Below are 13985 nucleotides of genomic sequence, written 5' to 3' on the forward strand. Positions count from 1 at the left end.
GTGATCTGATGATACAGTTTTGCCATTGAGAGACAAGTGTGGATGGGTCAGGACTGGACTGAAGAGATACATTTTAACATAGAAATGTTCACAATCTCCTCCCCCTGCCCCCTTCTTCTTACTGATGGCCCAATTGCCTACTCCTCTCCACCTCCAACTAAAGCAGTTAATTTACTTAATAAAGGGGGGAGGGGGAGGAGGGGGCGGCGCGGGGAAACTTGGGAGCTAGCGAGGGACTCCAAAGGGTGAGGAATGCCAGAGAGCTGAGGAGGAGAGGAAAAGAAATCCGAGCATCGTCAACGTCCTCGGAGAGTCGCTAGTCAGGATGGAATTCCTTTTTGTTGTTGTTATTGATTAAGGTATTACATACGTGTCCTTAGGAATTCTTATTTTATTATTTGTTTTGCCTAACAGACCGCCCTTTCACTGCGATGCGGCTCACTGGACGATGCGCACCGCTGCATGAGGTTACACAAGCGACAGAAATAGGACAGTCGTGGCTATAGCATGTCCAGGGGCGAGTGGGAGGAGGGAAAGTGACGTACCTTCCCGGGTCCCACCCACCCGGTAACTGGAATGCGTGTGTGGCCTGGTTTCGCGCCCGCGAACACGCAAGTCCTAGTTTCCCATGCCGTTCGCTGGCGATGAGGCCGTGGCTTTGGCGAGAGGAAGGCCTTTCCCGGGAGGCCCCCGCCCCCGCCTCGCTACCGGCTCCGCTGTAGGTGCTTCCGTGCCGCAGCCGCTCCCGCCTCGGGCCGGGGCTCCGGGCGCCAGGCTGCATTTTGGTGACAAAACATCTTGTTTTCAGGGAGGCTGGGCGGCTGCTGACGGTGAGCGGCCACGGCAGGGTCACTTCAGCGAGTCCAGGGGCGCGGCTTTGGGCTCCGGCTGGCAGCACCCCGACTCGGGACCGCCGCCGCGGAGCAGCGCCCACGCGGGAAGGTCGAGCTCGCGGGTGAGGTCACCGTTGCCATGACTCCGGGCAGTGACGCGCGTCGGCACGTGACCAGCGGTTGCCATGGCGCCGGGCCCCGGCGGCGCGGGCGCCCCGCCCCGGCGTGACGTCAGCGCGCCCCCCTCCTCCCGCCCCCCGCCCCCTCCCCGCGGCGCCCCGCGGCCCCGGAGGTTTCAGTGCACAAGATGGCGGCGGCGGCGGCGAGCGGAGCCGGCGGGGCTTCGGGGGCCGCGGCCGGGGGGGCCGGGCCGGCGGGCCGCCTGCTGCCTCTGCCGGCGCCGGGACCCCCGGCCGCCCCCGCTGCTGTGCCTCCGGCAGCGGCCTCGCCGCGTCCCCCGGCCCCGGCCTCCCGCGGGCCGGCGCCCGCCCGCATCGGCTACTACGAGATCGACCGCACCATCGGCAAGGGCAACTTCGCGGTGGTGAAGCGGGCCACGCACCTCCTCACCAAGGCCAAGGTAGCGGCGCGGCGCGAGCGCGGGGCGGGGGGCCCGGGGCGCCGGGCGGGGACCCTGAGGGGCCGCGGGAGTGGGGAGCGGGCGCGGGGGTGCGGGCCTGGTGCCGGGACCGGGAGCCGCGGCGGGAGGGGGGTCCCGCGCCGACCGAGGGAGGCGGACGATCGGAACGAGGTGGGAACTCCGACGCCCCACGAGCCGAGCCGAGGAGACTCTGGAACCGGCGGGTGGGAACCCCGAGGGGACGAGGCAGGGGCGTGGGAGACGCGGACCGGGGCGGCCGGGCACGTCTTTGGGCGCGTGTGGGCTCAGGGGGGCCGGGGCGAGCCGGCCCCTCTGACAGGTCTCAGTCCGCATAGAGGGCGGGAGGGGGAGCCTGAGGACAGACGAGACCATTGGAGGAACCGAGGAAGGAAATGGGGCAACACTGGGAAGAAATTACTTGCTTTTCTGCAGGAATGGGCTCGGGGACAGGACGGCGGGGGTCGGGGGGCGCAGCACTTGGGGAGCTGGGCTGCTGGCCGGTGTGGCTCCCGGCGGGCGGGCGGGAGGCGGCGAGGCCCGCTGGTTCCCGGGACCCGCGGGGTGCAGTGATGAGATTCAAGGTCAGTGGGAAGCCACCCATGTACACACACCGTCTTACCTGGAAGTTCCCTTTGGAGGAAATCGGGTAGCGCGTTCCCGCAGCCGCCTCCTCTGGGAGGGTTGGAATCTCAGGCACCGGGCCCAGGCGTTCGGCTTCAGCTGGACCCACAAAGCCCATTTGTGCTCCACATTTTTCCTTTGTGCATTCTCTCATTTGAATGGACACTGTCAGTGGAGTCATGACTCGCATTCAACACACAGTTTGTTCCCTCGGCCTGACTAGGAAGAACCCCACAGCGGCGGCGGCTGCTGCCTCCTACACCAGCCCCACCGGTGCCCCTGCCCCAGCCCGCGCCGCGGTCATCCATCACCTGCCCGACTTCTGCCTTCATGGCAGTCGCGTGTCTTCAGAAGCCAGCGGCGGGTCTAGGCCTCCTCTCCTGCTCACGTAGCGGCCGAAGTTGCTTTTCCCCTTGTTTCTGTCCTAGGCTCTCACGGGCCCTTGTCTCCTGGCGGGGTGGGTGCCTGTGGACAATTGATTGGTCCGTTTCACTTCCTCTGGGGAGGGGGTGCTCGTCAGCCTTCCTGTCAGTTGTTATCAGAGGCCCTCCAGTCTTCGGGTCTGAGCTGCAGGAGATCAAGTCCACGGTTCCCCGTGTGACCCTGTTGCCTCCAACCCTGGGGTTGGGGGCGGGGGGGTAGGCTGAGCCAAGACTCTGGTGCATCTCCACCTTCCCCCCACCCCAGTGTTTCCAGTTCTGCTTACTGTTAGCTAAGTCAAACTCATGTTTACAAACAACTCTAGTTGTTGGGGCCTTGTTCCTTGTTTTGTTATTTCCTTTTTTGCCCCCCCTCCCCCAAAGTTATCACATGTACTCCTGTGATTATTCTGCTTTGATCTTTAGGGGACGGACTCCATGAACTTAATTGGTTACCTGGTTTATGGTGTCTGTGCCTTAAAGAATTTTATATCTTCCAGCCCTTGAATACACCAAAATACTGATAAAAAATTTCGGACACACAGGGTTGAATGTTTTTGGAAATGTAATTGCAAACAGTTTATTCTTGGTGTTATATATAAAAGAGACATTTCTGTCTTCAGTAGTCAGCAAAACCAGTGGCTAATTATGGCTGGTCTGCCCACTTTCTAATTTTCCTGTGTGTGTGTTTCTTAGTTTTTCTCTGAGGCCTTGGTATCCTTTAGGACTGCAGCATTTTAAACAGTGGCTTGTTTATAAATGGTGTCACTGTTTATGTTGGTTTTAACTTTGATCATTTGTGGTGTGGAGTTATGCAATTCCTTTGTATGGAAATTTTCAAAATCTTGAATGAGACAAATGGATGGCATGGACAATGAGTTCAATGAGTTGCATGTGTGATGGGACCACACCAGCACTCATTTGGGTTTCTGTGGCAGTGTGCAATTTCCTACTTACAGTACAGTTACAAGTGCCCTATCTTTTGTTGCTTAAATTACCCTGAGGACATGGGTGAAGCTTAATTCACAAGGAGTTGTCATGTGCTCTGGGTGAACGATGAGCATATTTTGGCCTGCTCCATGCTTAATCTGAATCCACTTTGGAAGGGTTTCTCAAATGCTGACAGCTTAGATGTGCTTAACAGCTGTTGACATACAGTATGAAGGCCTATCGAGGCCATGGCTTGGTTATATAACGCGAGGAAGGTGCCTGCGCTTCTAGCAGTTGCAGAAGCTGCCTTTTCAGTTCCTCAGGTAGGTTTTCTTCCCAGGCACTGCAGCGCGTATCTTAGTCTGTGGCCAGGTCGCTTGGAACAAAGAGGGCTCCCCCCATCTCTTTCCAGAATGTATTATTTTTGTTTCTTCTTTTAGAGGCATGTGATTTCTTCTCCTTTTATTCCTACAGGTCTGGGTTTTTCTAGTAACCATATATAACAATCAGACTCAGGTAATTCAGGTGACATTTGTGTTGGCTGAAGGAGAGTAGGTAGTAGGTGTTTCTGAACATCAAAGAAATATTTATGGTCACCTTTTCTTATATGTACTACCCTTTCCAGGGACTGAGAAGCTAAAGTAAACTTCATTTATTGAGTAAGCTACAACACTCTGTCCAGCAATAAGTGGTGAGGCTTGGCCCTTTCCCGGATTCTGTTAACTCTCAAACCCTCTAGAGGAAGGCCCCGGGGATGAATAAAATCAGTTGAGGAAGGGAAATATTTTCCTGTTTGGTTGTTGGTGATTTTTGTGGCGCTGCATTCGTGAGCTCAGAGTTCATGCGGGCAGCACTGCAGTGCTTAGCGCGCCACTGCAGAGCAGTAGCAGGAGAGAGTATGCATCTCTGACACACTTTGGTCAGCAGCTTACCCTGGCTGTCTGTCCTACCATCGCTGCTTTCCTTTTTTTTTTTGGAGGAGCCTTAGTCTGAGATTCTTCGGCTCTATCCTTTTGGTAGGATACTCTGAAGTATTAAAAAGATTTAAAATAAAGATTTTCTGTTCTCAATTGCTTATAGTATGTTGCCTGAGCCTAATTATACTTTCACTGATTGGATGAATAAAAACAAAGGGTGTATATATATATATATATATATATATATATACACACATATATATATTTAATATATTTTATTGATTTTTTACAGAGAGGGAGAGGGATAGAGAGTTAGAAACACTGATGAGAGAGAAACATCGATCAGCTGCCTCCCGCACACCCCTTACGGGGAATGTGCCCGCAACCAAGTTACATGCCCTTGACTGGAATCGAACCCGGGACCCCTCAGTCCACAGACTGATGCTCTATCCACTGAGCCAAACCTGTCAGGGCAGATGTATATATTTTTAAAGTATACATGACCATGACTATTGGTCAAAAAGCCATTGGTCAGATACTTAAAATTTTTTTTTTTTTATAGATTTCAGAGAGGAAGGGAGAGGGAGAGAGATAGAAACATCAATGATGAGAGAGAATCATTGGTTGGCTGCCTCCTACATACCCTCTACTGAGGATCAACCCCCGCATCCCGGCCATGTACCCTGACTGGCAATCGAACTGTGACCTCCTCGTTCATGGGTCAGTGCTCAACTCCTGAGCCACTCCGGCTGGGCCAGTACCTTTTTAAAAAATATATATATTTGATTGATTTTTTACAGAGAGGAAGGGGGAAGAGGGATAGAGAGTCAGAAACATCGATGAGAGAGAAACATCGATCAGCTGCCTCCTGCACAACCCCCCCTGGGGATGTGCCCGCAACCAAGGCACATGACCTTGACCAGAATCGAACCTGGGACCCTTCAGTCCGCAGGCTGACGCTCTATCCACTGAGCCAAACCGGTCAGGGCTGGGCCAGTACCTTTAAAAAATTCTCACCCAAAGATAATGGGTTTTTAAATTGATTTTGAGAGAGAGAGAGAGATCAGTTTGCTGCCTCTTGTACTCTTTCTAACTGGAGATTGAACCTGCAACCGAGGTGTGTGCCCTGACCAGGAATTGAACCTGCAGCCTTTTGGTGTATAGGATGATGCTTCAACCAAGTGAGCCAGCTGGCCACGGCTCAAATACTTTTAATGTTTAGTATTTCAACAAATGCATATCACTTGCCCGTTACTGGCTTATGGTAAGAGCGTGAGCTTTGGATAAGACTGCCTGGGTTTGGATCCTCTGCTGTTTAATAGTTGGGTGATCTTGGGTAAATTATTTAACTTCTCTGTGTTTGGATGCCCTCATCTGTGAGATGACAATAATACTTACCTCTCAAGTTTGGGTATTATGAAGATTAAATAATATATGCGAAGCGCTTAGAATAGTACTTAGCACATAGTAGGCATATATCAGCATCAGCAGCATCATCAGATGCTATAATAACAAAGGTGAATAAGACATAGTTCCCCTTTTTGACCTTTCACCCCTTTGGAACAGTTCATGAATGTATAAGCCATTCATTTTGTTTGGGTAGATGCCATCCTGATGATATTTGCTTTCAGGTTATGTCAGGGGCCACTTTGAGAGAGTTGGGTTAAACTCCTGTGGGCTATGGGCTGATTTCATGAAATTGGGATTTTTAAAACAGTTTTCCATTAGTTAAACTTTTTAAATCGTTATGAGACTTGTCTAATGAAAACTGTGGCTGATGCTGGCTTTTATTTGGGCTGCTTTGAATATTCTGTGTGTTTGTGTTACTTCTGTTTGTCACATTGGAACAGAGTTTGAGAGCAGTATTTTCTCCAGAGATTACCTTAAATTTGGTGGAAAATGTGAAGAATTATTCTTACAAGAACACATTTGCATTAGGGTACTACTTAGAAGTCCAAGGTCAGGATTCTTTACTTTAGATAACACACAGAGGAAACATTTTGCCCCATGACCCCATTCCACATATCGACCAGCCAGGACACATCTGCAGACTGTGTGGTTTAGTGTGAACTCACTTCCACGAGAAGAAAAACTCAGTGGGCTCATAGTTTTATATCCACTGCTAAGTAAGACTTTCATGAAGCACATGAGATGATGTTTGTGCTCATCATCGGTGGTAAAGAGAAAAGTGAATTATGTCAAAAAGAAATTGAAAGCAGGATTTACATTACAGTTGAGGGGATAGATCCACCCCTATATAACACAGAAATGCCTGCTGAAAGATGACTAATTCACTTTGATACATATGATACTTCATTTGTGATGGGGTTACTGACTTCGTTGAAACTTTGTGAAGAGCTAAGATTGATTTGGACTAGTCTCTCTAGATTCAGAATACTGGCATTCCACTTTCAGCATCGGAGCTGTTTATTTAGCACTTTGGCTTTGGTGCCAGCTCCCTAGAAAGTCATAGATCTGGCGCAAGCCAGGGGTGCCCAGTCTGGTTGTTTCTGTGCCAGAAGTGCTGTTTTCATTTTCCAGGCATCAGCCTGGCTGATGTTTTCAAGTTCACAGCACAAAAGAGAACATAGTGGATTCTTGGAAAAGAAAAAGAAATTATCTCTCTTCACCAGAGCCACTTAAAACATCTCTGCACAGACATGGAATCTTTCTCTTACCTATTCATTCATTCAGCGCATATTTATTGAATCCAAATTTTGTGCAGGTTCTATCCTGGACGCTCTTGTTTGTACACTGATAAACAAGAGATAAAAAGCTCTTGCCTTCTTGGAGCTTCCTTTCTAATGGGAGGAGACAGATAAGAAACATGTAAAAAAATAACTTCATGTAGTGATGTGTACTATGAAGAAAATAAATGGGTTAGAGAGTGTCTGGGGAAGGATGCTGCTTCTCATAGAGGGGTCGGGAAGGCCTTTCCAATGTGATGATGTTTGAACTGACACCTGAATGAGCATCATGGGAAGATTTGGAAGACATGCTTGGTTACAGTCAATGCAGAAGGAATGGCAAGTGTAAAGGTCTTGGGGTAGAAAGCTTGGTTTTTTTCAAAAATTAGACCCAAGGTCATGGAACAAGGGGGAGGATGGTAAGGGGTGAAGTCAAAAGGTAGACAGGGACCAGATAATATAGGTTTATAGCCATGTCATGGAATTAAGCATGAAACAGCACTGACATCAACAGATACTGAAGCAGAGCACTGTCATCATCTGGTTTATGTTTTTAAAAAGTCATGCAGGTTATTTTGTGGTTAAGGGTGAAAAAGCTTTTTCTATGCATTTCTTCAGATGGAGGAGGTGTTCAGTTTTAACACTTATATTCTTTCACACATTAAGAGAATAGAATACGTTTTGACATAAATTAAACATGATTAGCCTACAAATATTTGTGGATATTTGGACACAAAAGAGATCTTAGCGATCTTATATTCCAGTGCTTTCTTTCCAGAATCTAGAAAGATGGACTTAATGGAGTTTAGAATCTCAGGCCTTTAGGGGCTATTAAAGTAGTTTAGACCAATTACCCATTAGATTCATGACTCCCTTTGGTATCTTCCCTCCTCCCTCCATTTGCCCAGAATCCTATAGCTAGTTAGTGTGAGAGCTAGAATTAGAGTTCAGGCATTCCAGTTTCTAGTTAACTCCTCTGACTCCTCCAGTCATAAAAAACAGTGCCCTTGCCTTCTGAGCACTTGACTTTTTTTTAATTAGAGAAACAAGACATACCTACTAATTAAAGCAGGGGTCCTCAAACTACGGCCCGCGGGCCACATGCAAATACAAATATTGTATTCCCGTTTTGTTTTTTTTACTTCAAAATAAGATATGTGTAGTGTGCATAGGAATTTGTTCATAATTTTTTTTTTTAAACTATAGTCCGGCCCTCCAACGGTCTGAGGGACAGTGAGCTGGACCCCTGTTTAAAAAGTTTGAGGATCCCTCAATTAAAGTCTAAGATATCCTTTCTATTAATCCAAATTTCAAAAGTGAGATGTCATGATTAAAGGACAATCTTCCAAACAGGAGGAAGAATATATACCAACACTCTATTCCACCTATCCTTGGGCATCATTTCGCTCCGTCACCCCTGTCACTTACCAGCAGTCCTCCATGGACCCATTACTTTGCCATTGTTTTGCCTTTAAGCCTCTGTTCAAATACCCCTTGGTGCCCCCTTGACGTGACTAAGGTATCAAAAAGCCTTTCAAAACACTAAAGAAGTAAAAGGGAAAGGAACAGAGAAGGCAGTGACCATAAGCACAGTCGGCCTTGTTTTGTTCTCCTTTGCCACTGAATCTCGCTCACTCCCAGGGAAGGGGAGTCATTATGCTTCTGCTCTTGGACTGGTCCATCTTTGAATGTACCTGTCTTAGATGGACTCCTCACTTTACAGATTATTACTGGTTTCCAGGGGATGGTGCCGTCTTTTAACTCATTAAGAGAACTGGTCACCAAGATACATTCCGTGATGACACAGGTGAAGGCCAAGAGAACCTCTTAGCTAGAGCTTTTCTTATGTGGTTCTAGTTTTTGGTCTAAGAGCTACACCCGTTTCCCCAGTGCATGACCTCGGCCTTCAGGTGAGACCCTGAGCCCTTCTAATAGTGAGTAGCTTGGTCCCTTTTGGCATAATACATAATACAGGCCTGTCATACTGTCCTGTGGATGACCAAAAATTATATACATTCTTGTGGATTTTTGTCCTAACATAATACATACTTGTTAATATAAGTGGCCAAGCAGTGTCTTTGAGAAGCCTCAACAGCCTTGGATAATTAGCTTCAGAGATATATTTTAAAATCTGTTCACAATAAAGTTCCATCAATTAGTATAAAACTGTTGGATGAGCCGTCTTGAAGTTATGTTAGGATCATACAGGGTGGGGCAAAAGTAGGATTACAGTTATTTGTATGGAAAATAATACAATAACTAATAAATCTATATATATAAAAGCCAAGTGACTGGAATGACCCGTCACTATGACGCGCACTGCAGAGGCCAACTGGCCTGATCGCGCCCCCCCCCCCCCCCCCACTTCCCGCAACTACCTGCAGCCGCTCCCCCTGGCCGGCCCCACCCCTGATCGCCCCCCCTCACCCCAATCGGGGGTGGGGCTGGCCGACCTCCCTCGCTGGCTCGCCCTGATGGCCTCCATCAGGGTGGGACAGCTGGACTCCACCCATGCACAAATTTGTGCACCAGGCCTCTAGTGATTATATAAGAATAAACTCTTTCATGTACTCATAACTGTAAACCTACTTTTGCCCCAATCTGTATTTCTGTAGACAGAGTGAATAGTATTTCATCTCAGAATTTAGGATGTCAGAGAGGTAGGAACCAGATTGTGAATACTCAGCCTCATTTTCCAGAAGCTGAAAAGGAAAGAGAAGCAAACCCATTACCTGTTGAAGCTTGTCTGTGTAGGCTGGGCTCATTCATTGGGATACGTTTGGCCAGTTGTCTTAAACTATATTTAGGTTTTGATTAGGAAGTTCTGAGAAATTACCAAATTTCTGCCACATGTCAGCTCCAGTACAAGCAGTATGTTTTACTTCAACCCAGGCATGTGCCTTTGACCAGAATCAAACCCGGGACCCTTCAGTCCACAGGCTGACACTCTGTCTCCCGAGCCAGACAGGCTAGGGCTGTTCGGTTCCTCATACTAGGTGAGCTGACTGAAAACAAAAACAAAACAACTTTTTTGTCACTGACCTTTAATTTCAATGGGTTGCTTTTAATGGTTTTGACCTTTTTTTTTAAAAAAAGGATATGATATATTTTTAATATATTTTTATTGATTTTAGAGAGGGAGAGGGAGAGAGAGATAGAAACATCAGTGATGAGAAAGAATCATTGATTGGCTGCCTCCTGCACATCCCCCACTGGATATCAAGCTGCAACCATGGCATATGCCCTAACCGGGAGTAGAATTGTGACCTCTTGGTTCATAGGTTTACGTTTAACCACTTAAAATTTCATATATATATATATATATATATATATATATATATATATCTTCTTTTACATCACTTATTTGTTTGAATCATGGTCTAAATCCTATAAAATAAAAGGGTAATAAGCAAATTGACCCTAACAGCAGAACAACTGGGAATGACTGGTCACTATGACACACACTGATCACCAGGGGGCAGATGCTCAATGCAGGAGCTGCCCCCTGGTGGTCAGTGCGCTCCCACAGGGGAGCTCTGCTCAGCCACAAGCCAGGCTGACGGCTGCCAGCACAGCGGTGGTGGCGGGAGCCTCTCCCACCTCCTCAGCAGCGCTAAGGATATCCGACTGCAGCTTAGGCCTGCTCCCCTCTGGCAAGTGGACATCCCCTGAGGGCTGCCGGGCTGCCAGAGGGATGTCTGACTGCCAGTTTAGGCCCGATCCCCCGGGGAGCGGGCCTAAGCCAGCAGATGGACATCCCCCAAGAGGTCCTAGACTGCGAGAGGGCACAGGCCAGGCTGAGGTATGCGCCCCCCCCCCCCACCCAGTGCACAAATTTTTGTGCACCAGGCCTCTAGTAAGTTTATAATTGATGTCTCAAGTGTTTTTAAAAACATATATTTTTATTAATTTCAGAGGGGAAGGGAGAGGGAGAGAGAGGTAGAAACATCAGTGATGAGAGAGAATCATTGATCGGTTGCTTTCTGCACACCCCCAACTGGGGATCGAGCCTACAACCCAGGTGTGTGCCCTTAATTGGAATTGAACCCAGGATCCTTCAGTCCTCAGGCTGACGCTATATCCACTGAGCCAAACCAGCTAGGGCATTGTCTCAAGTTTTTAAAGAAATTTTTTTTTTTTTTATATTTAGGTTTCCCTTTCTTCTCTTTTTCTTTGTAATTTACGAAACAGATTTGCTAATCTTTTAATATAGGGCCAAGGTCTTTCTTTGTATACTGAAGGGAGTTCCTTCTATCTTGTTTGCATTAAACATACCCATAGTTCATCATCTAAGATTTCCAGTTTTGATTTGCTTTTTTAAAGAAGAGTAGAAATTTAAAGGCATTGGTGAAGCAATATGAGTACAGAATCCCTCTTGAGTTTTATGATTCCCCCAATCTTTTGTTTCATCCATATCTAATTTGACTTTACCACATCTTTTTAAGCATTCAGCTTAGTTTTCTTTTCTTAAAAGATATGTTCTTTTATTGATTTCAGAAAGAGGATGGGAGAGGGAGAGAAAGAGAAACATTGATGGAACCTGCAACCTTAGCATGTGCTCTGACCGGGAATTGAACCGGTGACCTCCAGTGCATGGGACGATGCTCAACCAACTGAGCCACATCGGCTGGGCTCAGCTTAGTTTTTATGGAAACACTAGTGGCCCGGTGCACGGACTTGTGCACACTGAAAGGAAATTAATTAGAAGAAATATATTAATATTGCTATTTGCCCTTTATAATAGAAGTGTCAACCAAATTCACGATAGACAATTACAGATTGAAACACGTGTGCGATTGGCGCCAGTGAGAGATTTATATGTATCGTGCCTGTGTGAGTCAACTTAGCCTTTTATATATATATATAGAATAAGACCTGATTCTATTAGACCTGATTTCTGATTTAGCTAAACATTTTCTAATTAGACCTGATTTCTGATTTAGCTAAACATTTTCCAGCCCAGCAAAGCACCCCAACTTCTCTTTCAGGTAATTGTCAGCAACACAGCAGTAAATATCAATACGAAGCAGATTATTGTAGATCACGCAGGGAGAACAAAGGGTAAAATATTTAACTGCAGCATTGTTTGACTCTATTCTGCACAGTGAGAAAACATGAAGTCATTTTCAAGTTCCACCATTTCTAAACTTTCTAAAGCTCCGTTTTCCCACTAATGAAAAGAAAATAGGATTCTATCAAGTCTCCTATCTACCTACTCCAGGACTTCTGTGAAGATCAAATGAGATGAGGCACGTGAAAACTCTTCACAAACATTTGGTTAAACTGTAAAATGTTTGCCCCTGGCTATACTAGGTGTACCAGTTAATGTGGATTTTTTTCAATAGATGGAGTTATACATATGTTGATATATATGCGATTTGATATGTATGCTATTTTGTTGTATTGACAGCAAGCTTCAAAACTTCATATATCAAATTTTCTGAAGGTGTTAACATCATAGATATTTTTACGCTTAAAAATGTCGAATTTTGTGTAAAAAAAGCATTTTTGGAAAGTTTTAATTCATTACTTTATTTTGATGAAAAAGTTATTGTATACTTCGGGCAGCTTATGGTGAACATGCTCCATCTCAAGATACTTGTGAATGCTGGTTTAAACACTTTAAAAGTGATGATTTCCATGTGAAAGGCAAAGAACGTCCAGGTCAACCCAAAAAGTTTGAAGACCAACAATTACAAGCATTATTGGATGAAGATGTGTGTCAAAATCAAAAACAACTTGCAGAAAGATTAAACATTGCTCAGCAAACAATTTCTGATCATTTACAAGCAAAGGGAAAGATTTTAAAGGAAGGAAATGGGTGCCACATCAACTGAATGAAAGACAAATGGAAAACTGAAAAGTCATCAGTAAAATGTTGCTTCAACGGCACGAAAGAAAGTCTTTTTTGCATCGAATTGTGACTGGTGATGAAAAGTGGATTTATTTTGAGAAGAAGACAATGCTCTGCGTTTGGGGGATCAGGAAGGTGTGGTGTATTATGAGCTTTTAAAACCAGGTGAAACTGTTAATACTGATTCCTATTAACAATAATCAATTTGAACCACACTTTGATCGTGAAATGACCAGAATATTCCAGAAGACACGGCAAAGTAATTTTGCTTCATGATGATGCACCATCACACACTTCAAAACCAGTAAAGACACGTTGAAAGATCTTGCCTGGGAAGTATTAACCCACCTGCTGTATTCACCAGATCTTGTTCCTTCAGATTACCACTTGTTCTGATTGATGGCACATGCATTTTCTGAGCAGCACTTCAAAACGTACGAAGAAGTGGAAAACTGGGTCTTTGAATGGTTTGCCTCAAAACAAGAAAAGTTCTATTGGGACGGTATCCACAAATTACCTGAAAGTTGGGGGAAATGTGTAGCTAGCAATGGACATTACTTTGAAGAAAGCACTTTTGATGTTTCTCCTGAAATTATCGTGTTTTCTTTGATTACAAAATCTGCCGTTATTAACCGGTACACCTAGTAAATCATTCGGGTTCCTGGGCTGAAGAAACTCCAAGGAGGCTAGTCGCTAGGAAGAGGAAGCCAGCTGTTGCTATGTGATGTCATTACCTGGTGACCACAGCGACTGTTTCCAGACTGGGCTGTGGCCATGGGTTCTTGGCAGCGTTGGCTGTGATTTGGTGGGGTCTCATTCCAGAGTGGTGGTGGGGCCTGTGTCCCACTTGGGGGAAGCTGAGTGTTGGTTTGTCAGTGCCAGGTCCGTGGTGCTGTTTATTTTTAAACTAGTGGCCTGGTGCACAAAATTCATGCACATTAAAAGGGAATTAATTAGAGGAAATATATTGCTATTTGCCCTTTCTCTATAATAGAAGTGTCAGAGATGAGTAAAATGCATATGAAAATAATACATGAATATATTAATAAACAATAACAAAATGATATAACAACAACAAAGACATATAAAAACAACAAAAACATGATATGAAAACATGATATAA

The 13985-nt window shown here is 46.0% G+C and overlaps 1 protein-coding gene across 6 annotated transcripts in view; it reads left to right on the forward strand.

Moving 5' to 3' along the window:
• Window positions 1-1115: 1115 nt before the first annotated feature.
• The window catches only part of SIK3 (SIK family kinase 3), a 294975-nt gene continuing 282105 nt past the window's right edge, over window positions 1116-13985 (forward strand). For 3 of the 6 annotated variants that reach the window (XM_036324229.1, XM_036324235.1, XM_036324236.1), the window contains exon 1: window positions 1116-1413. In XM_036324229.1, the coding sequence (XP_036180122.1) occupies window positions 1141-1413 (273 nt within the window). In that variant the 5' untranslated portion in view covers window positions 1116-1140. The remainder of the gene's footprint in view (window positions 1414-13985) is intronic. The other 3 variants (XM_036324231.1, XM_036324230.1, XM_036324232.1) reach the window with 2 other exon arrangements.

Source organism: Myotis myotis, unplaced genomic scaffold (assembly GCF_014108235.1).
Source record: "Myotis myotis isolate mMyoMyo1 unplaced genomic scaffold, mMyoMyo1.p scaffold_m19_p_10, whole genome shotgun sequence".
NCBI lineage: Eukaryota > Metazoa > Chordata > Mammalia > Chiroptera > Vespertilionidae > Myotis > Myotis myotis.